At 44.9% G+C, this 24,380-nt stretch overlaps 1 protein-coding gene across 1 annotated transcript in view; it reads left to right on the top strand.

Moving 5' to 3' along the window:
* LOC122798721 (gastrula zinc finger protein XlCGF26.1-like) overlaps nucleotides 1–24,380 on the top strand; it is a 194,576-nt gene that overhangs the window by 105,789 nt on the left and 64,407 nt on the right. Inside the window, exon 3 of the mRNA XM_044067818.1 lies at nucleotides 1,017–1,139. Coding sequence (XP_043923753.1) covers nucleotides 1,017–1,139 — 123 coding nt within the window. The remainder of the gene's footprint in view (nucleotides 1–1,016; nucleotides 1,140–24,380) is intronic.

The following is a 24,380-nucleotide window of genomic DNA, read 5'->3' as shown; positions in this document are numbered from 1 at the left end:
TATGGCAGATCTTGTAGAGCTTGGTATCAGGAGCGTATCTTAGTATGTTCTGTAAAGTAGGAAATGAGAAACCACTTATGTCAGATCTTGTAGAGCTTGGTATCAGGAGCATATCTTAGTATGTTCTGTAAAGTAGGAAATGAGAAACCACTTATGTCAGATCTTGCAGAGCTTGGTATCAGGAGCATATCTTAGTATGTTCTGTAAAGTAGGAAATGAGAAACCACTTATGGCAGATCTTGTAGAGCTTGGTATCAGGAGCGTATCTTAGTATGTTCTGTAAAGTAGGAAATGAGAAACCACTTATGTCAGATCTTGTAGAGCTTCGTATCAGAAGCGTACAACTCAGTGTGTAGAAGCTCATATAAAATGCTCTATGTGACCTGCTTGGGTAACCATCTGAAATGTCAGAACCCAAAAAGCAAGTCCTAGAAGACGGAGACCAAATACCCAAAAAGCAGACTTGCAGATACTATGTCTGAGATGGCCACTTCTTGGAGTGTTCCATTTTCTCTTAGGCATGGTGATCTTGGAACTGATATATAAAAGCTGAGGAGGATGGGTGGCTTCCACCACATCATGGGTGAAGAGAGGGCTTGCCCCCCTGCAGAAAATAAGTCAAAAGGAGAAGAGCGATCGTTGAGATTTGTTCTTCATTTTGGTCTTTTTTTGGCTTGTTGGAGCTCAGCTTGTCAAGTGCCAGCATTTCAACAGGGAGCCCTTTCTTGTCCTGTATGCAGTTTATTTCTAGTGTGTTTATACCACCCTCATATAGCGATCTGACTTGTACTGTTGCTGTATGTTTGTAAGCTTGTCTTATTCACATTTAGTTTTTGTGGATAAGTCATAATTCCAGTTTCTTAGGTAAATTACTATATCATGACTTAATTTTTGACCTGATTTTGTGTTTTAATATTATCTGTAATGTTTGTATGGATGAACAAAGGTGAAATCACGGAGGTAATTCCATGGAGTATATTTTAACCATATAATTTGTTTGTTTTTTTATTACGCAGGATATAATGTACCACTAGAACAACTGTTGTCATATATTGAAAAACCTGGTGAACTTCCATTTCATGAGAAGGTAGAAGATATGACTGTGCTTCAGACCGATCTTCCTGAAGCCCCACTAAGCAGTAAGTAAATACTTACCTAAATAATTAATTTGGCTTCCCACTTTATATATGAGAAGAATCTGTGGTTAAACTAATGACAGTATTCATAGTGCCAGGCTGCATGAATGTGTAAGGGGAATGTGAGAATCACGACACTACATGGCTGTGTAAGTGTAAGAACTGCAAACAAACGGCACTGGTTTTTGAAATTCCCAGGCCTATGAGGGAGTGCCCAGTACAAATTTTGCAGAAATAAGAACAAAGCGAATGAAGGCAGGGTACAGAGGAATGCAGGAAAACAAAAGCCAAATAAGTAAAAAATACTGCAGTAAGCCTGCAGGCTAGAAACGTATTGTAAACTGTTTATTCAGGCCTGATGAAGCAACTGGATGTCGTGAAAGCACTTACTTTGTGTGTATCTTTGTTGTTTTATTGAATAAACAATTTACAGTATGTTTCTAGCCTGCAGGCTTAGTGCAGTATTTTTTATTTATTTGACAAATTTTGCAGAGCTGAATCTGACTAAATTGAGCTATGAAGAATGCCAAGATGGTTGAAGTAGGCACACGTCTGTATGCATGCTGCACATGTTTGTAACTTTATGAATGCTTTTGTATATTTTTGGCAGATGGTTAGAAAGATGATAACTTTCGAGGCAAGCTTGTACTGACTCTTTGTCAGCATCAAAGGCTAGCAAGATATCAAAACTTTTACAGGCTTTTACTACAGTGTAAAGACGTCCTTATATGCATACCCTGTTTTGAAGTTTATAACTTAAGAAAGTGAGAATGTGTGCTGTCATTGACTCCTCAAATGATATTAATATACTGCAAGAGGGTTCTCACAATTACAAATAACTGATGCCAAAGTCATGACCTTAAGTTACACACAAAAAAATGTATTATCATACCATTCAGCAAAAACACGGCCCCTACTGATTACCACATCAACGGCAACCCCCTAAGCATATAACCTGTGGTGAGAGACCTAGATACTCAGGTTGACAACAATCTCACATTCGACCATCATGTGGCGGTGGTGGTCAGAAAAGCCTTTTACTTGATTAGTCTCATAATTAAAGGGCTTGCATCTAGAAAAAAAGTAGTTTATTACCTCTCTGTACTTCTCCCCCCTCATTAGGCCTATAATTGAGTATAGTGCCCCATTTGGTATGTACCTCTCCAAACACCTGCACCAACTGGAAAAGCCACAGAAGTACCTCACAAAGAGAATCTATGGCCTCCCAACACCTGTTCTATGCGGACTGGCTCAAATCACTATCACTCTACCCAGTATCATACAGACTGCTCAGAGAGGATCTGTGTCTCGCCTACAAGGCAGTATTGGACCCTGCCCTACTAGAGGTGCTCCATATCTGTAAGTCTCTCTCCTCGCGCATTACCTGCTCAGTAGGCCTAAATCTAATATGCAACATCAACAAAACCTGCTGGAGAGACAGGTTTGTCTCCCAGAGGGTGCCCCGTCTTTGGAATAGACTTCCCATACATGTCAAACAGAGTACCTCGCTGACCCCTCTTCAAGCACAACCTTGATCCATGGATGGGAAACCACAAATTTGCCCCAGGGGTTCCACCTTTGTCCCTCATTGACAGGGGCGACAGATGCTGACTGAGGTTTTGTTTTTGGGGATAAACTCTTGGCTTGGCTTGTAAGCCTAATAACATCCTATGATCCTATGAAATATGGTAAGGAGAGAGAGAGGAGAAGGAAATGCAGAAAAAAAAAAAAGGCATTAAGAGAGTTGTGGTGAAAGACGTTGGAGGGGATGGGTATTGTTTTGTGGGATAAGCACCTTTTTTACACACACACACACACAGACACACACAGACACACACACACACACACACACACACACACACACACACACACACACACACACACACACACACACACACACACACACACACACACACACCTATATGTGTAGGAGAAGATAGGGAAGGTGTCGGAGAGAGAGTTGGGGAAGAGTTAACATTTCTGACATTCACATAAAAGACAGACAAGACCCACGGTAGTGGTGCTGTGGTAGCGTTGTCGCCTCACAGCAAGACGTTGTCCTGTTCGATTCTCAGCTAGAGCGTCCTCTGTGTGGAGGCATGCGTGAATGGGCGTACCTTCGTTGAAGGTTGTGCGTCAGAGCTGGTAACTCGGCACGTAAAAATCCACTACCAAACATTAGCAGACCGGAGTTCCTCTGTGGCAACCCCTAACCGGGATAAGCCGAAAGACACAACAACATAAAAGACAGACAAGACAGGAACACTAGGTTAAGCTCATATAGAAGGTGAAGAGACACAAAGGGGAGGTGATGACACTCCCACAGCCACTTCCACCCCAGTCTGGAGAGCCTCATATTCCACCCTACCCTGATATTCCTGGGAGGAGTGACCCTGATGGCACTAGGCCACTGGTTCTTTGGTGGTCAGAGCCAACTGAAACAGCAAGATGTTCTTCGTGTTTCACTGTTGCAGTCATAACTGTAGGGTGTTCCTGCCGGCAGGCAGCCCGAGGTCAGCCAGAATTCCAAAGTCTGGGTCCGGCGTCGGCTGTACCAGCAAGTACCCTGACATCAGAACGCAGAGGTATAAAGCCGACAGCCGACACCATCTTCTCCAGTCTTTCTTGCCGTGCGGTGGAAAGCAGCTCGCAAGTTGTTGGTTGGCGAATCTAGATAGCGTGGTTTGCTTGTCGTCGGTCCGAAGACTTTTTTCTTCTCTTCTCAAGCTAAGTACCCCGTTGGGGAAACTTTTTTCTTGTTCCTCCGATGTCAGAAAAAGTTAATAATTGTATATCGTGTGGGAAACAAATACCTTATAAAGATTTCCACTCCTACTGTCTTCCTTGCTTGGGCCCTGACCACGACGTTTCTTGCTGTCGGTTTTGTGGTAGGTTTAATTCTCGTACGATTAAACGTAGGTACGATTGGGCCTTGAATTATTTCGTTAGACGATTCAACTACAGGATGTCGTTGGATAATTTACCGACAACCGGAATTCAAAAGAAACGCAAGGACAAGGATAGGCCTCCGAGGTCCAAACAGGATACTTTGCAGCCAGAGCCAGCTTCGGGTTCAGCTGTCGTCAGTGAGGCGCTTTTGCAGCCCCTGTCGTCAGCCACTTCGGAACCGATGGCCGACACGGACTCCCATGGGGAGCCAACTAGGCCCAATATTTTATCTGCTGCAGGACCTTTGGACATCGCTCCTTCAGATGGGTCCGGAGCCGCTGTGCAGGTACCAGCTTCTGAAGGGGTCTTCAGGCCTTCTCATATTACTATTTCTTCAAAGACTCCTGTTAAACCAAGGGTTCCTTCTCAAGCTTCTTCGGATTCAGCTCCCAAGTCTCAGAAGCAATTATTAAAGATGGCTGAAGATTTGCTTACTATGATTAGGGGTTCTCACCCCCCTCCTGAAAAAAGGCCTAGACAGGATATTCCTTATGATTCCTCTGATCAGGCTTCTGTGTCTTCAGTCTCTTCCTCTGACCAGGATTATTCTTTTCCTCCTTATGAGGATTCTGATGCAGAGGACTCAATTCCCTCTGCTTCTCCCCCTGAAGATTTTTCTTTTGGGGAAACCTTGCATGAGATGAGAGAGCATTTTCATTGGGAAGGTCAGGATTATTCCGCCTCCAAGCAGAGACTTAGGGAATTTCTCCTTCTCCCTCAACACAGGCCTTTGGCTATTCCTCCTTTTCTTGATATTGTGGATGATGCTTTCTCTGAAGCTACCCTGAATCCTGATTCTTGTCCGCCTGCTCCTTCTAAGCCGGATAGATTTTATAGAGTTCCTGATTCCCATCAATTTTTGTTCAAGAACCCTTCTGCAGACCCTGAAACTGTTTCTCAGGGTTCCAAGGCTGCTAAGGCCGCTTCTTCTAAGAATCCTATTCCCTCTGAAAAGGATTCTCGGGCCTTGGACAGATGGGGCAAAAAGGTGTATACTTCGGCTACTCTTTCTATTAGAGCTTTAAACTGCCAGTTTCATATGTTCAAGTATCAGCAATTTCTTTTGTCTGTTTTAAAACAAAAACTTTCTTCCTTTCCTGCATGTGCTGAGGACAAGGAATTACAGGATGTACTGCATGCAACTGAACAAGTTAGTAAACATAGTTTACATTGTGGCTTTGATGCCTTGGAGGCTTCTTGTAGGGCCGCAGCCTCTGGTACTGTTATCAGGAGACATGCTTGGCTCCGAGAGCAGAATTTACCTGAACAAGTTAAGGCAAAATTGTTAGATGCCCCTGTTCAGCATGATGTTTTGTTTGGTTCTAAAGCTGAGGAGGTTATTAAAAAGATGGAAGATAAAGCAAAATCTATGCAGACTGTGAAAGAATTCTTACAAGTTCAGCCCCCTAGATTTTCCAGGAATTGGCCCTCCAAAAATTTGTCCTTTCCCACGTCTGACAGGCCTCAAAGGGGAAGATATAGACGCCCCAGAGGTCGAGCTCAGGCACAGGCCTCTTACAGGTCCAGACAATGGACTGCTTCATCACCTAGAAGGGGTGAAGACAGATCTCAATCACAAAGGAAGCAGACCCAATGACTCCCTCTGCTGGGCTACAGGTCCTCTTTGCCTGGAAGCCCCTCTCGGAGGAAAACTTTCTCTTTGCTACCAAAATTGGACTCAGATTACCCAGGACAAATGGGTTTTAGACGTGATTTTAAGAGGTTACAAATTCCACTTTCATACCCTGCCAAGGTCTATCGGTTGGCCGGATCTGCCAAAACATCAGTGGTCAGAGGCCTTAAATCAAGTGAATGCCTTATTGGCCATGAGAGCCATAGAGCCTGTTCCACTTTCAGAGATGGGAAAAGATTTTTACTCAAGACTATTTCTGGTTCCAAGAAAGCAAAATTCATGGAGACCGATTCTGGACCTTTCGGTATTAAACACCTTCCTGGAAATTCCAAAATTCAAGATGCTTACTTTACAACAACTTCTTCCAATGCTCTCCCAGGATGCTTGGATGGTGACATTGGACTTAAAAGAAGCCTACCTACACATTCCCATCAGGCAGGAATGCAGAAAATACCTCAGATTCAGGGCAGGCTCAAGGCACTTTCAATTCTCTGTACTGCCCTTTGGTTTATCTACTGCGCCCAGAGTCTTTACCAAGTGCCTGGCTCCAGTAGTAGCTTATTGCAGACTCCAAGGGATTCAAATTTACCCCTATCTGGACGACTGCCTTATTCAGGCGGACAGCAAAGACCTTTTACTTCAGCATCTGCATTTTGTTCAACGTCTTCTCCTTCTACTGGGATTTTCAGTGAACACAAAAAAGTCACATTTGATCCCCTCTCAGCAAATGATCTTTTTGGGAGCTCTTCTAGACACAAACTTGCAAAGGGCCTTCCTCACTCCAGAAAAGCAATTACAGCTGGCCTCAATTTTCAAAACCTTGGCTACTTTAACTCAGCTCACTGCAAGGAAATTCTGGCAGGCATTGGGCTACATGGCTACTTGCATCCTGTTGATTCCAAATGCAAGGCTTCACATGAGAAAACTTCAATGGTACCTAAAGAGTGTATGGTCACAGCATTACCACAGTCTGGACACTATGATTCCACTGATTCCCTGCCTCCAGAAGGAGTTCCTTTGGTGGTCCAGGGCTTGTGCTTTAAACGAAGGGAATCCCTTCCGTCTGCCTCAACCTTCTCAGACCATAACCACGGACGCGGATTATGCTTGGGAGCTCATTTTCTAAATCTTTGCCAGCAGGGTTCTTGGACAAAGAAGCATCTACCCTGGCACATCAACTTGAAGGAAATGTTGGCAGTTCAAAATGCTCTTCTAGCCTTCCAAAACTTCTAAACTGGGGCCTCTTCTGATTCGTACAGACAATACCACAGTCATGTGGTACATAAACAAGCAAGGGGGCTCTCACTCTTACCCCCTTTGCAGACTAGCCATAAATTTATGGGACACGGCTCTAAATCTGAATCTGCATCTTCAAGCTCAATTCATTCCAGGAAAACAGAATCTCTTAGCAGACAGCCTAAGCAGAAACCTTTTGGATCCTCAAGAATGGATGCTAGACCCCAGCTTATTCAGCAAGATTACTGCAGTTTGGGGTTGTCCTCAGATAGATCTGTTTGCATCCCATCTCAATCATCAGCTGCCTCTCTTTTGCACCAGGTCCTTCCACAAAACAGCTTGGAAAGTGGATGCCTTGTCATTCAGCTGGAGGAACCTTTCGGGATATGCCTTCCCTCCTCTTCCTCTTCTTCCTCTAGTATTACTGAAAATAAAACAGGACAAGCCCAAGATAATCATTCTGATAGCTCCAAATTGGCCTCAGCAGTTTTGGTATCCAACTTTAAAACACCTGTTCTTGGAACCTCCTTGGATTCTACCTCTGATCCCTTCTCTTCTGTCCCAGCATCAGGGTCAGATGCTGCACCCTCAAATCAAGACCCTATGCCTGGCAGCTTGGCTCTTCAAGGGCCTTTGATTCCTTCTGCTCTTCCCAAACAAGTTTTGGATGATGTCCTTCAAGGATGCATCTGCAGTCATAACATATGGGTTGTCCTGCCTCAGGCAGCCCTTCGGTCGGCCGGATTCCAAAGTCTGGGTCCGGCGGCTGATTTTCCCCGATGTCAGAGCGCCTGGGGTATAAAAGCATCCGCCGACGCCATCTTCCTCAGTCTTTCTTGATGCATGGCGCCCGAAGCAGATGCAGTTCGCAAGTGCCGGTCGGCCAGTTCCTGTAATTCAGCTACCGAAGACTTCAAAAAGCTAAGTACCTCGTTGGGGACTCTTTCTTGCCTCAGCCGATGTCAGATAAAGTTAATAATTGTTTGACTTGTGGGAAACAAATAACTCATAAGGATTTCCACTCTTACTGCCTCCCCTGCCTAGGCCCAGACCACGACGTCTCGGTCTGTTCAGCCTGTGCTTCCTTCAACCGACGCACCCTTAGACGTCGGGCGGAGTTTGCAGAGGAATTTTTTGGGGCTAGTTTTTCATATAAGATGTCGTCGGAGACTCCGACTTCTTATTTAGTTAAGAAACGGAAGGACAAGGACCGACACGTGCGGACACCACGGCCAGGCCTACCGCGAGTGTCTTGGTTTCGGCTGAAACCGAGTCCTTGGTACTTCCAATTACCGAAACCGCTCAACCGACTTCTTCGGTCCCGGAGGCCCCGGCCGAGTCGGTTATTGAGTTGCCAACAGAAACTGGTGTCCTGGAACCTTCCAACACCATTCCTTTAGACAAATCTACACCAGCACGTGGTGCAGCCAGGCCTCCTGCATCCATGTCCATTAAGGCATTCTCCAGGGCTAAAGCTGCTAAACTTTCAAAAGCTTTGCCTCCCAAGGTTATCCCTCAGGGACCCTCTACTGGTTCACAGATTCTAAGCTTAGCAGAGGATCTTATCTCCTTAATTAGGGGCTCTCAATCTCATCCGGACAGGGGCTCTCAACCTCCTCCAGACAAAAGGCCCAGGGTTGAGACCTCTGATCCCCACTCCTCAGATGAGGCCTCTGATGGCTCTACTCTCTCGGATCACCAGGAGGGGGCTTATTCGGCCTACGAGGATTCTGACGCAGAGGAATCTATTCCCTCGGCCTCCCCCCCTGAAGAGTTTTCCTTTGGGGAGACACTACACACCATGAGAGAGCATTTCCAATGGCAGGGCCAGGAATTTTATGATTCCAGGAAAAGATTAAGGACCTTTTTACATTTGCCTCATCATAGGCCTTTAGCTATTCCTCCTGTTTTGAATGTCACTGATGATGTGTACTCTGACTCTAGCACAACCCCTGATTCTCTTCCTCCGGCTCCTGCCAAACCCGATAGGTACTACAGGGTCCCAGACTCGCATCTTTACCTTTACAAGGCCCACTCTGCAGACCCAGAAACTATTTCCCAGGGCCCTAAAGGGGTTGCAGCTGCCACTGCTAAAAATCCTCTTCCCTCTGAAAGGGAGTCCAGAGCTTTAGAGAGACGGGGAAAAAAAGTGTATACTTCTGCTACACTTTCTATGAGGGCATTAAATTGTCAGTTTCATATGATACAGTACCAAGAGCATTTGTTAGATGAATTGCATAAAAGGCTGTCTTCACCTGACCCCCTAGACTGTAAGTCACTTCAGGATCTGGTACATAACTCTCAACAGGTTAGCAACCATTTCTTGCAATGTGGTTATGATGCATTGGAAGCTTCATGTAGGTCAGCTATGACTGGCGCAGTCATACGTAGGCATGCTTGGCTGAAAGAGCAATCTCTGCCAGACCATGTTAAAGCAAAGCTGCTGGATGCTCCTCTGGAAAAGCAAAAGTTATTTGGCTCCACGGCTCAGGAGGTCCTAAAGAAATTTGAGGAAAAAGAAAAATCAGTACAAACAGTCAAAGATTTTCTCCAAGTACAACCACCAAGATTCAGCAGGAATTGGCCTTCCAAGAATTGGTCCTTTCCAGACACAGAGAGGTCTCAGAGAGGCAAGAACAGGTGTGCCAGAGGTAGAGGGCAAGCTAGGGGCTCCTACAGAGGACGTCAATGGCAGCCTCCCAACCAGAGAGGTAATGCAGGACCTTCAACTGCTGCACAAGGACAGGCTCAATGACTTTACTTTGACACCACCCACCAGGGCTCAATTGGAAGCACCTTTGGGCGGAAAGCTTTCTTTATTTTCAGAAAAGTGGCACAGTATTACAAGGGACAAATGGACTCTACAAATAATAGACAAAGGCTACAGATTCCATTTCCACACATTACCAAAAAGAAATGGCATGCCAGACCTGCCACCGAATCAAAGGGCAGAGGCTTTGAAACAAATTTCCAGCTTAATGCAAATGAAAGCTATAGAAAAAGTTCCTCTCTCAGAACAAGGCCAAGGATTTTATTCCAGACTATTCCTTGTTCCAAGAAAAGAAAAACAATGGAGGCCTATTCTCGACTTGTCCGCACTGAACACTTATCTAATTGTACCAAAGTTCAAAATGCTGACTCTACAGCAGCTCCTTCCCATACTGGGCAAGGGGTCTTGGCTGGTAACTCTAGACCTCAAGGAGGCATACCTGCATGTCCCTATCAGACAAAGTTGCAGAAGACACCTCAGATTTCTTGCAGGGTCAGAGCATTATCAATTCTCAGCATTGCCCTTTGGCTTATCTACTGCGCCCAGAGTATTCACGAAATGCCTGGCATCAGTAATTGCACACTGCAGACTTCAGGGGATGAAAATATACCCATATCTGGACGACTGCCTTATACAAGCGGACAGCCAACAAACTTTGGTAAAACACTTGAATTATGCCATTCACCTACTTCAGGCCTTGGGATATACAGTCAACTTTCACAAATCAAGACTTGTTCCATCCCAAAGAATAACCTTTCTGGGTGCAGATCTAGATACAACCACCCAAATGGCCTTCCTCACAGAAGAAAAACAAAGTCAACTAACAGATTACTTCAAAAATCTGACAAGACAAACCCAGCTGACTGCAAGGAAAATCCTGCAAGCCCTGGGTTACATGGCTTCTTGCATACTTCTGATTCCACAAACAAGACTACATATGAGGAAACTACAATGGTACCTAAGGAGTTTATGGACTCAGCACAGTCACAGCCTGGAAACTTTGATAACACTCATTCCATGCCTTCAAAAGGAATTCCTGTGGTGGGCTCAAGCAAGCCAGTCAAACAGGGGTCTGCCTTTCAGCAAACCAATAGCCAGCCAAACCATTACAACAGACGCTTCAGACCACGGATGGGGAGTGCACATGGAGGGAAGATGCATTCAAGGTCTATGGTCACAAAAAGAGCTACACATGCACATAAACCAAAAGGAAATGCTGGCAGTGATACATGCAGTCGAAACCTTCAAACCCTTTCTGCATCAGGGCCATCTGTTAATAAGGACAGACAACACCACAGTTATGTGGTACATAAACAAGCAAGGAGGCACCCATTCATATCCTCTTTGCAGACTGGCAATGAATCTATGGGAACTTTCCTTGAAACTCAATATACAGCTACAATCCCAGTTTGTGCCAGGGAAAGACAATATACTGGCGGACAGCTTAAGCAGAAATACCATGGATGCACACGAATGGATGCTGCACCCAAGACATCTTTCTACAGATAACACAATCATGGGGGAGACCGGACTTAGATCTTTTTGCTTCCCCCCATAATCATCAACTGAAGAAATTCTGCTCAAGGATATACCACCCACTAGCATGGAGAGTGGACGCCCTCTCTTTCAGCTGGAGAACTCTAACAGTGTATGCATTTCCACCTCTCCCATTAATGACCAAGGTTCTGCTGAAGATCAGGACAGAGCAGCCAAAGGTGATTCTGATAGCTCTGAACTGGCCCAGACAGCACTGGTACCCACTATTAAGGAGCATGTCTCGTACGAAACCATGGCCTCTTCCTCTATGGCCACTTCTACTGATGCAGCACAATTACAAAACTCTGCATCCCAACCTGAAAACTTTGCAACTAACAGCCTGGAAAATACCTTGACTCCTCCTCAGGACAAGCTATCCCAGAGAGTGAAAGATATTATTATGGAAGCTGCCTTCCACAAGAAAGGCATATTCAGCAAAATGGAAAAGATTTCACATTTGGAACACCACAAAGGGCCTAGATGTGACAGTGATGAGCATGGCACATATCCTGGAATACTTGGCAGAAATGTTCCACAATGGTCTGTTTTACTCTTCCATTAAGATTCATGCTTCAGCAATTTCAGCAGAGTACAATACTGATCCACCTGTCTTCTCTCATCCTCTCCTAAGACAGTTTCTAAGAGGAATCAAAAACATCAATCCTCCAAGGAAACCACCTCTACCTACTTGGGACCTTAACTTCGTGTTGGAAAAATTAACACTGCCTCCCTTTGAACCAGCAGCATCTGCAGAACTGCAGTTCCTGTCTTGGAAGACTGCCTTCCTTTTGGCCATAACCTCAGCAAGAAGAGTATCTGAGTTACAGGCTCTTATGGCAGTACAGCCTTTTCTTATTTTTCATCAGGACAGTGTCTCACTAAGAACCAATCCTACATTTATGCCAAAGGTGGTCTCCAGGGTTTCATTAAATCAAGCTATACATTTACCTACCTTCTTTCCAAACCCACAAAACAAAGGGGAGAAACTTTTGCACACTCTGGACATACACAGACAGCTGCGCTACTACTTGGACAGAACTAAAGGCTACAGAAAAACTGACCAGCTGTTGGTAGCATATGCTGCTGGTACACAAGGAAAAGCAATTTCCAAACAGACAATTTCAAAATGGATAGGGAATTGCATTCGTTTTTGTTACTCCTTTCATGGAAAAACTGTGCCAGCTAACATTAGTCCTCATTCCACGAGAGCCACAGCCACCTCCACAGCCTTCTTAAGAGGGGTGGCTACCAAGGACATTTTAGAAGCTGCTACATGGAGCTCCGTGCATACATTTGCCAAGCATTACAATTTACCTTTATATTCCAGATCCAGAGCAGGCTTTGCTACGGCAGTCCTGCAGGGCATTTTAGCTACACCATCCTTTACATAGTTCCTCCACCCCCAGATTGGCTATGGTATTCTACCCATATGTTATGACTGCAGATGCATCCTCGAAGGACATAGTACAGTTTTGTACCTACCATAAATGTAGATGTCCGATAGGTATGCATCTGCAGTCAGGTTTACCCTCCCTCCTTCCCTGTGGTATTACTTGGGTGCTTACCCTCTAATAGCTAGCTGGGGGGGATCTATTATGGTGTATTTGTTTTTTATATTATTGTGCATGTTTGGATTTTTAAATGCATCTCTCCAAATTTAGCCTTCCTTAGAGGGCACCTGGCATCTGGGGCAAGAAAAACTGAGGAAGATGGCGTCGGCGGATGCTTTTATACCCCAGGCGCTCTGACGTCGGGGAAAATGCGACATCAGCCGACGCTGGACCCAGACTTTGGAATCCGGCTGACCGAAGGGCTGCCTGAGGCAGGACAACCCATATGTTATGACTGCAGATGCATACCTATCGGACATCTACATTTATGGCAGGTACAAAACTGTACTTTCTTTTAGAAGCTAGACGGCCTAGCACTAGGAAATCTTATGCTTCTAAATGGAAAAGATTTTGTATTTGGATGCAGGACCGTGGTTCTAACCCTATTTTGCCTGATATTTCCTTAATTTTACTTTACCTCTCAGACCTTTTGCTTAAAGGCCTCTCTTTTTCATCCATCAAAATTCATGCTTCTGCTATCTCAGCGTATTTCAACACTGATCCTCCCATCTTTTCTCACCAACTGGTGAGACAATTTTTGAGAGGGGCTAAGAATTTAAGACCTCCCAGATCTCCTCCTGTTCCTGCTTGGGATCTTAATTATGTCTTGGAGAAACTTACTTTGCCTCCTTTTGAGCCTGCTGGATATCAAGTTCTTATCCTGGAAGACAGCTATTTTGTTAGCAGAGTTGCAAGCTCTCATGGCTGTGGAACCATATATTATCTTCCACCAAGACAGAGTTTCCTTGAGGAACTATCCTACATTTATGCCTAAGGTGATTTCGAAAGTGGCTCTAAATCAGACTATTCACCTTCCTACCTTCTTTCCTAATCCTCAAAATAAAGGGAAAGGATTTTATATTCGTTGGACGTACACAGACAGCTACGATTTTACCTGGACAAAACTAAAGATTTCAGAAAATCTGATCAATTGCTTATCTCTTATGCCTCCAGTTCTCTAGGTAAGGCTATTTATAAACAAACTATTTCCAAATGGATTGCTCATGGAATAAGGTTTTGTTACTCTCACTATGGGAAACAGATTCCAGGTACTGTTAGAAGTCATTCTACTAGAGCAGCTGCCACCTCAGCAGCCTTTCTCAGAGGAGTTCCTACCAAAGACATTTTGGAAGCTGCCACTTGGAGTTCAGTGCATACTTTTTCCAAGCACTACAATCTCCCTCTGTATTCTAAGTCTAGGGCAGGCTTTGCCTCTGCTGTTTTGCAGGGTCTTCTTGCTGCCCCTACTTCTGCATAACCTCCTCCCTCTTTCACTGCTTTGGGATTCCACCCTACAGTTATGACTGCAACAGTGAAACACGAAGAACATAGTACAGTTGTGTACACCTACCATAAATGTAGATGTTCGAGTGTCTTCACTGTTGCAGTCGGTGTTTCCCTCCCACCTATCCCCTCTTATTCTTGTTTGTTCCCTCTTCCACTTCTTTTGTGGTGTATTTGTGTTTCCTTTTTGGACACCTTTTGGTTTATTGGGGGCTTCTGACATCTGGGGCAAAAAAGGCTGGAGAAGATGGCGTCGGCTGTCGGCTTTATACCTCTGCATTCTGACGTCAGGGTACTTGCTGGTACAGCCGATGCCGGACCCAGACTTTGGAATTCTGGCCGACCTTGGGCTGCCTGCCGGCAGGAACACCCTACAGTTATGACTGCAACAGTGAAGACACTCGAACATCTACATCTATGGTAGGTGTACACAACTGTACTTTCTGCACCAAATAAAGGAGACATTGGTATGAATCCCACCACCTCTCCACTGACCTCTCCATGCCGGCCTCTACCAGGTTGATAGGTACTTACTAAGCTGTTGATCTATAAGGATCTTAAAAAATGTGCCTTACATTTCCATTTATTTCTAGCCATTTTATTTTGTGTATGACTAACCCAGCAGGTCGGGACATTTACTTATGTCCTCTATCTGTGAGGGACGTGGGTGCTAAACCAGTGATGAATTTATAGTTTTCCATCTGGTCTTCCAAATTACATTTGTATCCCGTAAGAGAAGTACTTTACTTTATATGGAGTGGAAGATGGTTCCACAGCAGTAGTATTCTCTGTAGAACATACATATCTCACCAGTATGATCTATGAATGGTGCAAAACAGATTGAGATCCCAGGTGTTCACATTACTATTGGACTTGCAAATGTGTAATAGATCTGACAGGATGGGGTGAAATAAGGTTCTGTTCATGGAGTAGAAGTTACCTCTTAGTAGCCTGTGTGATACCAAGAAAAGGGACAAGGGTTTGAGACAGTCTGCATAGTTTGTATGATTTAGATTATTTGATTTTTTAGTGAGAAAGCAGTGTGGTCATTCCAGTTGTGATACGTGTTTAGGCAGATGCATATTAACAGGGACATTATATTCAGTGTTGACCTAATGAGAGCTAAGTACAGTGGAATTATTTACATCCTTGGACCAGGGCACTATACCTTTTGGTATCAGCTGTGCAGTGAAAAAGGACTTCCTTACATTAGTGGATACATGGTATTCAAAGAACAGATTGTTGTTGGCTTAGGTTCCCAAATCCCTGACTGTGTGATCAATTTTCAGGGGGAGTTGTCAATGTGATGGTTACGTGGGAGGTTATGCTTGCATCGCTTGATGTTTGGTTTCAACCCATGTTTTGGCACCAGCAATCACTTTGGGAAGGACCCTGTTGGAGAAACTTGGTGTCCTATGGGAAATTTATGCTGGCATCAACTTTACATTCATCTGCAAACCTGGTCAGCCATAAATCTTTAACATTTGTTTCTACCTCAGAGAAGTAAATGTCAAAGAGGAGATGCCCAAGGACTGAAGCCTGGGTACACTGCTAGTGACAGGTCTTTTGGAGGATGTAAAGCTACCAAGCTTAATTTCTTGGGTTCTAATTGCAACCCAATTTGTGATCCAATGAATTACCTAGGGATTTACATTTAAGATTTTATCCACAGTACCAGAGTATGTCTAGATATGTGGTGTTTGCAGATTCGCCCTCATCCATTGCCAGCGTAACCTTCTTTGTTTGAGAGTTTGTAGTTGGCCTATGTCGTTATTTATTAAATCGATAATGATCTTCTGCATAGCCATACAGATAAGCCTGGTAAGGTTTATGGGTCTGTAATAACCTGGGTCCATTGGTGCCCTACCATTGTGCAGGAGTATGACTCTTGCTATCCTCCATTCATTGAGCACAAAGTCTGTTTGGAGGGTGGCATTAAATAACTCCGAAGGTCGTCTGACAGGTGCTGTTTTAGGCAGGCTATTAGGCAGCCCATTATGTTATATGGCCCTATTGAACTAGTGTTCTTGGCCGTAGGGTGTAAATGCAAGTATATGATCTGGGAGTAGAAGAGGGTAGAGGAGAGTGACATTAGAGCTAAATATGTCTTTTGGGTCTGAATATGTGATGTCATTTACTATTAGTTCTGCACAGTGTTGGGCATTGTTAAAGAAGGTTTTGTGGTTATCTTTCACCTGGGTAGCTATTTTACCTCATATCTGGCTTTGTTTGATTTAATCATGGTTCAGAGTTCCTTGTTTAGTAAGTGTATTTTTAGCATCTTGAGAATTAAATTTATTTTTGTGTACAGTGAGCTTTTCCTTTATTATACAGTCTGTTTGTATTTGGGATCCACCATATGGGTTTATTCTTAAATGTTGTCATGTATTTACATTAGAGGGGAATAGATGCATCTGTGCAGTTTTTTACAAGTGCATAAAATTTGGCTGCATAGGTTTCTACATATACAGTGTGGCAATCCAGTTTGAGGGGGATTTTGATCTGGTCATAATTCAATTTTAGTAGCATAACCTTAGCATATTCTCTGAATATCAAGGTGTTGAAAGATATTTCCTGCTTCAGTCTTGTGTGGAATGTGACCAATTTACATTCAGGCAATAGAGGAAATGAAAGCTGGTGGGGAGTAAATCTAATCCAATTTGGGAAGGATAAACTCCAAGAATTTATCATCCCTTTTTGTGGTCTGGACTAACTGGTCCAAAGAGTTTGTATTGATAAAGTCCAGAAATTTCTGGGCATGCATTTTTGAGAATGTGTCAGTCTCCCCGTTTGAAGAAATCATAGATCTGAAGTAGTTTACTTCATTTGGTCTTCAACCTGTGGGATCCAAGCCGGCAATCTCACTAGCATCTGCTCCAAGCTCCTCTCCTTACCCATAATACACCTCCACTACCTTCCAACCCCCAGATCTTGTTTGCCACGGCTTACTGAAGCATTGTGATCTCCAGAGCTCCTAGCAGTAAGTGGGTATTAAAGCTTTTAGAAAGCCTTTTTTCTCTGATAACTTTAGTATAGTGATTAGTGTAGGTTCCCTTTTACCCCTCGCTTGGTGCATCGTGTGTTTAAAAACTAGTTTAGCATAGTTAGTGAGTGTACTTTCTTCCCCTCCCCCCTCAGTGTGTTCTATGTGAGTGTGGTGAGTTTTTTTCAGTGGGAAAATAATATTTTTTTTTCTATATTCTTGTTTTCCCTTTTGTATAAATGGCTGATAAGCCAGTGTTTAAAAGGTGCACTGAGTGTGGCCATAAGCTGTCCCCAGCAGCCAGCAGATGGCCACACTCTTTCTGTAATGTACCTGGGCGTGGCCCATCTTAGTACAGACTACTCTATATGCGCACACTCAATATTTTTTATTTATTTATTTTATTTTTATTTTACATTTGTTGACCGGGCTAGTCTAGCTGGATACATGTCCATTTTCAGTAGAGGCCCGGGCAGAAAAGCTCCAAGAAACATACAGAATTAATATAAAAGTCAAAACAGATCAAACTAAACAAAAACAGCTATTGTTTCATAAAAACGTTAGTTTTTTAAAAAGTACAAAATACAGTACTCGTAAAGGGTAATGTACAAGAGAGGGTGCAATATACATATATACATCATTTTTATTTGAAATAACATGTTATATTGATTATTTAAGGGTAAGATTGTAGAGATGTAGAGTGATGATTAGTGTAAAGGAAAAAAAAAGTTAGTCAGGGTTAGGACAGGAGAATAGCCAGTGTGTATTGAGAAATAGTTTTAGATTCCTTTTAAAAAGTGAGAGAGAAGTTTGAGTTGTGAGTTTAGTGGGTAGTAGATCCATAGTTTTCCAAAAGTGTTAGAGAACAGGGAGTCACCTGCTGAGTTGTTGGATCTGGAAGTATTGATCAGCAGTTTGTTTGAGGAACGTAAGTTCTTGAGATTATTGTAAGGTGTAATGAGGCTAGAGAGTATTGGAGTGTTGGTGGGTTGATGCAGGGTCTTGTGGGTTATAGCAATAATAAATTCTAGCCAGTCAAGTTGTTTTAGATTCAGACCGTGATGAGTTCTGAAAGGGGAGCTTGTAGCAAATCTAGCAATATTATTATAGGATGTTGCCAGTTTGTTGAGGTTGTTTTTAGAAAGATTAGTGTATATAGGTGAAGCATAGAGTGGAGTGGAGATTAAGTGAGTTCTGGCTATGGCAGTCCGAGTTACTGGTGTAAGAACGGGTTTGATTCTGTAAAGGGATCCCAGTTTTTTGTTAACTGATTTTATTGTGCTGTTTATATGCGTATCAAAGTTGAGGTTGTTGTCTATTGTTATTCCTAAGAGTTTAGTGGTTGGGTCAGGAGAAATAAGAGTACCATTATTAGATGTGTGTGAAATGTATAGGGGTGGACTTTTGGGTTGGTGTGAAGAGTAACAGTTTAGTTTTTTGGGGGGTTAGGGGGAGACAGCAGTTTGAGAACCATTGTTCTACAGTATTGAAAGCTTTTTGGGTGAGAGACTGAAGTTCAGTTTGAGAAGTGGCTGAACAGATTATAGTAGAGTCATCTGCATATTGAATGCAGTTAGTGTGTGGAATTGCTGACTGAAGGTCATTAATATAAATGGAAAATAGAAGTGGGCCTAATATGGAGCCCTGTGGAACACCAAATGAAATGGTAAGGTGATTAGATAGTTTATTTTGCCAGAGTACTGCCTGCTGCCGGTTTTCTAGGTAAGATTTGAACCAATTCATGGCTAGAGGATCAAGTGAAAGGGATTTCAGTATGTGTAAAAGAAGTTGGTGATTAACCATGTCAAAAGCTTTAGATAAATCGATGAAGACTGCAAAGGAAAGAATATTTTTGTTACGATTTTTGTTGATACAGTCTGTGAAGGATAGCAGGGCAGTGGTGGTACTGTGGAAAGGTCTAAATCCATGTTGACAGTTGGCAAGTAAGTTGTTATGGAGGAGTTGGTTAAGTAGTTGCTTAATGATACACTTTTCCATTATTTTTGCAAGAGGAGATAGCAGAGCTATAGGACGAAAATTAGAGAAGTCTTTGGAGTTTCCCCCTTTATGTATTGGGATGATATGAGAAGTTTTCCAGATAGATGGGATAGTTCCTTCACTTATGGTTCTGTTAATCAGAATGGAAATGGGATAGGCAATGGCTTTAGCTCCTTCTTGCAGGAATTCTGCTGGGAGTTGGTCAGCTGAGGGGGTGGTAGGTTTTAATTTTTGGAGAAGGGAGGAAATAAAGGAAGTAGACACTGGCTGTAACTGAAATGATGGGGGTGAGCTTGTAATAGAAGTAGGCAGATTTGAGGTATCAGGAGATAGATGGCTAGCAAGTGTTTGGATGGTGTCTGTGAAGAAAGAATTGAAGGCATTAGCAGTATGTGTGGGATTCTCATGGTTAGAGCCTAGTGGGTTGGGAGTGATAGATTGACCTGGGTGTAGAAGTTTGTTAATGCTAGTCCAGAACTTTTGTGGTTCCTTGTGATAGGTTTGCTGTAATTGGAGGTAAAAGTTCTTTTTATCTAACAGGATGGCTTTTTTTGTATTATTTCTATGTTGCCTAAAGGTTTGTTGATCTGTAGGATTCTTAGTAGTACGCCATTTTGCCAAGGATTTTACAAATATGCTCACACTCAAGGACAGGAAGGCTAAATTGGCCCTGAAAGGCCTTCTTCCCCCTTCTAACGTGGTTGCCTTGTCCTCGGCTTTGGTCACAGTGGCTGCTGTGGCCACCTCTCCTTCCTCTCTTGCCCTTGCTTCTCCTCCCTACCAGGCTGGGACTCAACCTCCCGTTTCAAAGCCTGTGGAAGCGGAGCAGAAAAGGGGCAGAGAGAAGGAGAGAAAGCCAAAATCTAGGACAGAGAAATGCAAGAGGTCCCCGGACCTCTCTTCACCTGTTAGGACTCCTAGGATCTGTGACTCCCCTCGGCTCCGATCTCCTAGGTTTTCCCCGGAGCCAGAGGAGACATGCTCTACATCTAGGGCCTCGGTGCCCCGACCCGCAAGGTCTGAGTTGTGTCCTCATCGAGGTCCACGCAGTCCTTATCAGAAGTTGACATGGATAAAATGATAAGGAGGTTCATTTGTACTCAGATCCAGGTGGGGGTCTTGACAGCCCCCTCTCCCTCAGGAGGGGGGAGCTCACTTCCTTTTTTTACACCAATTTCTCCTTTTCCAATCCATCTACCAGGTTCGGAGTACTCGGATCTGAGGATGGCTATAGTCAGGGGGTCGGCGCCGATGGTACCTGCTTCCACGATGCCAACAGCTGCCTGGAGCATGTTGGATCCGACCAGTTCAAATCCGAGCCGCTCTCGGAATTGGAGCTTGGGTGTCGGATCTGAGGGAGTGAAACTTTTTCATCGGCTTTGCCTTTGTCGGGCCAAGTTCCCTCCCTCGGTGCTCCATCCACTTTGGGCCCGACTCCAATTCTCTCATCAGACCCGAGGAGACCGGCTTCCTTATTGGTTCTACAGGAGGTTCGTTCTCCCTCGGCATTCGACGTAGTAAAAAGGGTTCTCTCCACTGGATCGAGACTCCTGACTATCCCCTCGGACTCTGCCCTGACCTCCTCGGCTCTTTCTATGAATCCAATCATTTTACCAGAGGGACAGTCTGTGTTTGAGGAACCCCAGACAGTTCCCCCCTGAGGAACAAGTGGCTTGCAAGTTCCTCGCAGAGAGCCCCACCGGAGACGTGCCTCACAAACATACGTGTAAGAGGAGGCACTTGGACTCCCCCGAGTCCCTCACCGAGGATACGGACTTGGATGATGGAGAAGGTTCCCCCCAGGTCACCTCCCGAGGATGTGTCCTTTGGAGACATTATGGAAATCCTTCACCAAAGGGGGGGGGGTTGGTCTTCCCCCAAACCTTCTTCTGACGAGTCCGTGTTCCTGGTGGCTTTCGGCACGGGCCCATCTACTTCCTGGGTGTCCCCTCCCACAGATCCCTTGGTGGACCTGATCACCTCACAAGCCTGGAAGGAACTGGACACTGTGGAACCAATTCCCAAAAGGCCTGACAAGATTTTGAGTCCACTGTCAGACAAGCCAGCATGGAACAAGGGTTCCCCTGTAGATACTATGGTGGTAGCAGCAGCCACAAAGAAGGAACTAGCCCAGGAGAGTTCCTAGGTTCATCCTCCTGACCCAGAGTTGCGGATGATGGACCACTTAGGGAAGCGGATTTATGCTTCAGCTACCTTTTCTATTAGGGCACTGAACTACCTGGCCCACGTCACAAGACTCCAACGTGACCTGGTCAAGGAGCTGGTGGAGTCTCCCCCTAAGTCCATGTCACAGGAGGACAGGGACTCATTCTCTGCGAAGATGGCCACTTTGAAAGCAGTGTCCAACACTTCCATGTGACTCCTTTCACATGCTACTGACGGAGTGGCTAGGGCGGCTGGGTCTGGCGTGTCCATGAAGCGCAACACCTGGCTCAGACTTTGTCAATTTTCGGAACCTTTCAAGGCGTCCTTTGCCAATGCCCCTTATGACAGCTCTACTCTCTTTGGTAAGACTGGCAAAGAGACTTAACTCCAGAGTGAGAAGGATGGGAAGACACTGTCTGCCATTGGAATCCGCTTCTTGAACCCTCAAAGGTTGTTTTCCTGGAATCAGCGAGGGCAAAAAAAGATGTGGTTCCAGAAGTCTCAGTATTCTCGGGACACTCAGTGCTCTTCTTCTTCCCCCAGAGGCAGAGGGGGACAGAATGGACACTGGCCCAGAGGCAGAGGGGGGGTCAGAGGAATTTTGAGTCTCAAGAACCTTTCTTGGACAGGCCCGGACAACAACCCTGAGGGGTGGCCTGACTGCTCTACTCTGGAGGCAGTCTGGGGACGATTGTCCTTGCACCTGGCGGCATGGGAGTCCTTAGCATCAGACCCCTGGGTGCTTCAGATCATATATAGAGGATACTCTGTCCCCTTTGTGGGTCCACCCAAATCTCCCAAACACCTCCCGGACATACCACCCACGCAAGGGGAGGCAGCAGCACAGGAAATTTCCAAGCTGATAGGAAATTGAGCCATCGAAACAGTCCCCCCAGATCAGTCTGGATCGAGCTTCTACTCCAGGTTCTTTTTGGTGCCAAGGAAAACGGGGGACTTAAGGCCCATTCTGGATCTATCTACCCTAAACCTGTTAGTTGCCAAAGAAAAATTCTAGATGGTCACACTACAGTCCATCATGTCATACCTGCAAGAGAGCGACTGGATGTGTTCGTTAGACTTCCAGGATGCTTACTATCCCGTAAAGATGCACAGAAGCTCCAGGAGGTTCCTCCATTTCTGGCTAGGAGTCAATCATTATCAATTTTGAGCCCTAGCCTTTGGTCTCACCACAGCCTCCAGGGTGTTCCCCAAAGTGATGGCAGTGATAGCGGCTCACCTGAGGCTTCAGGGAATTCAGGTCTATCCATACCTGGACAATTGGCTCCTCACTGCTCCCACCAGGCATCTACTCTCCCAAACCAGAGATTATTTCTTAATCCTTACCCCGCATTTGGACATCACAGTCAACGCATTCAAATCACACCTAAAATTTTGCCCAGGTGATAGACTACATTGCGGCAAGGATAGATACATTACAGTGCAAAAATCTTCCTGACCTCGGAGAGAGTACAAAACCTGAGGATGCATGTTTCTCTAATCTACCATTCTCATCTTCCATCAGCAGAATCCGTGTTGAGGGCCTTAGGTTCAATGGCAGCGACCATAACGCTTCTCCCATGTGCCCGGTTACGTATGAGAATTCTACAGTGGACACTAGCTGTACAATGGTCCCTGTTGAAACTTCCATTGTCGTATCCTATACAATTCAGTCGAGTCTGTCAGTCATCCCTCATATGGTGGATGTGTTCTCCGGACATTTTGGAGGGACGACCCTTTGTTCCAGCCCCTGCCCAAGCCACAGTGACCACAGACACCTCCCAACTTGGGTGGAGGGGTATTCGGGCAGGACAGTCCAAGGCCTGTGGTCCCCTGTGGAGACTACCTTGCACATAAACGTTCTAGAGATGAAGGTGGTCCTTTTAGTGTTGCAGGCCCTTCATGCCTTTCTTCCTCTGGGAACCATTGAAATTCAGTCAGACAGCATGTCAGTGATCTGGTATATCAACCAACAGGGAGGGACCAGGTCTTACTCCCTTTGTCTCCTGGCCATGAGAGTGTGGGAATGGGCGATCTCCACTGGTCGTTTTCTCATCACCACGCACATTCTGGGATGGTCCAACATTCTAGTGGACAGGTTAAGTCAGACTATTCTGATGCCTTACGAGTGGTCTCCGAATCTTTCAGTAGCGGAACAGATCTTCCTGGAGTGGGGTCAGCCTTGCTGCAATCTCTTCGCATCTCCTTCCAATGTGAAGTGCAGTGAGTTTTTCGCTCTGAACCCCCTGCTGGGGGAGCCCCCCCAGAGATGCTCTAGTCCATTCTTGGCCTCCCGGTCTTCTGTATGCTTACCCTCCAGTACCTCTTATTCTGAGGTTTCTACAGAAAGCTCATCGACTGGGGAGCAAAGTGATCCTCATTGCCCCATTTTGGCCTCACCAGGTATGGTTTCCCTTCCTTTGGTCTCACCTTCTGGCTCTTCCCTGGATCTTGGATCCCATTCAGGATCTGATTTCACACCCATCGGGGTTCCTCATCCAAACCTGGACAATTTGAAGCTCACAGCTTGGCTGCTCCAGTTCCCATGATCGCCAGGACTCCTCAATTATCTTCTTCAGTCAAGTCTGTTTTGGTGGCTGCTCATAAGTCTTCTACCAGGAATGTTTATCGCAGTAAATGGAAATGTTTTTCCTTTTGGCCCTCTCAAAGGAGTTTAGACCCCTTCATGGTTCCTATTTCTGCCATTCTTGATTTTCTAGCTGAGATTTTTCAACACGGAGCTAGTTCTTCTACTGTGAAGGTTCAGTTGGCTGCCATTTCTCATTTTTATGTGGGTGGGAATTCTGCCTCTCTAGCCTCCTCCAGACTGTGCAAAGCTCTTATCAAAGAAAGTTTGCTGTTACGCCCTCCTGTCAAGGATCCTGTTCCCCCATGGGACCTTACTATGGTTCTTCAAGCTCTGGTCGCTCTGCCTTTTGAACCCACTGCAACCACAGATCTAAAATTCTTATCTTGGAAAACAGCATTTCTGGTGGCTATTACCTCTGCAAAAAGGGTTTCAGAACTGCAGGCCTTGTCCGTCAAAGTTCCTTATATGATTTTCCACAAAGATAGGGTTTCC

Source organism: Protopterus annectens, chromosome 3.part1 (genome assembly GCF_019279795.1).
Source record: "Protopterus annectens isolate FY-2018-M chromosome 3.part1, PAN1.0, whole genome shotgun sequence".
Lineage (NCBI taxonomy): Eukaryota > Metazoa > Chordata > Ceratodontiformes > Protopteridae > Protopterus > Protopterus annectens.
The sequence above is the reverse complement of the archived record's forward strand: the minus strand, read 5'-3'. Positions and strand labels throughout refer to the sequence as shown.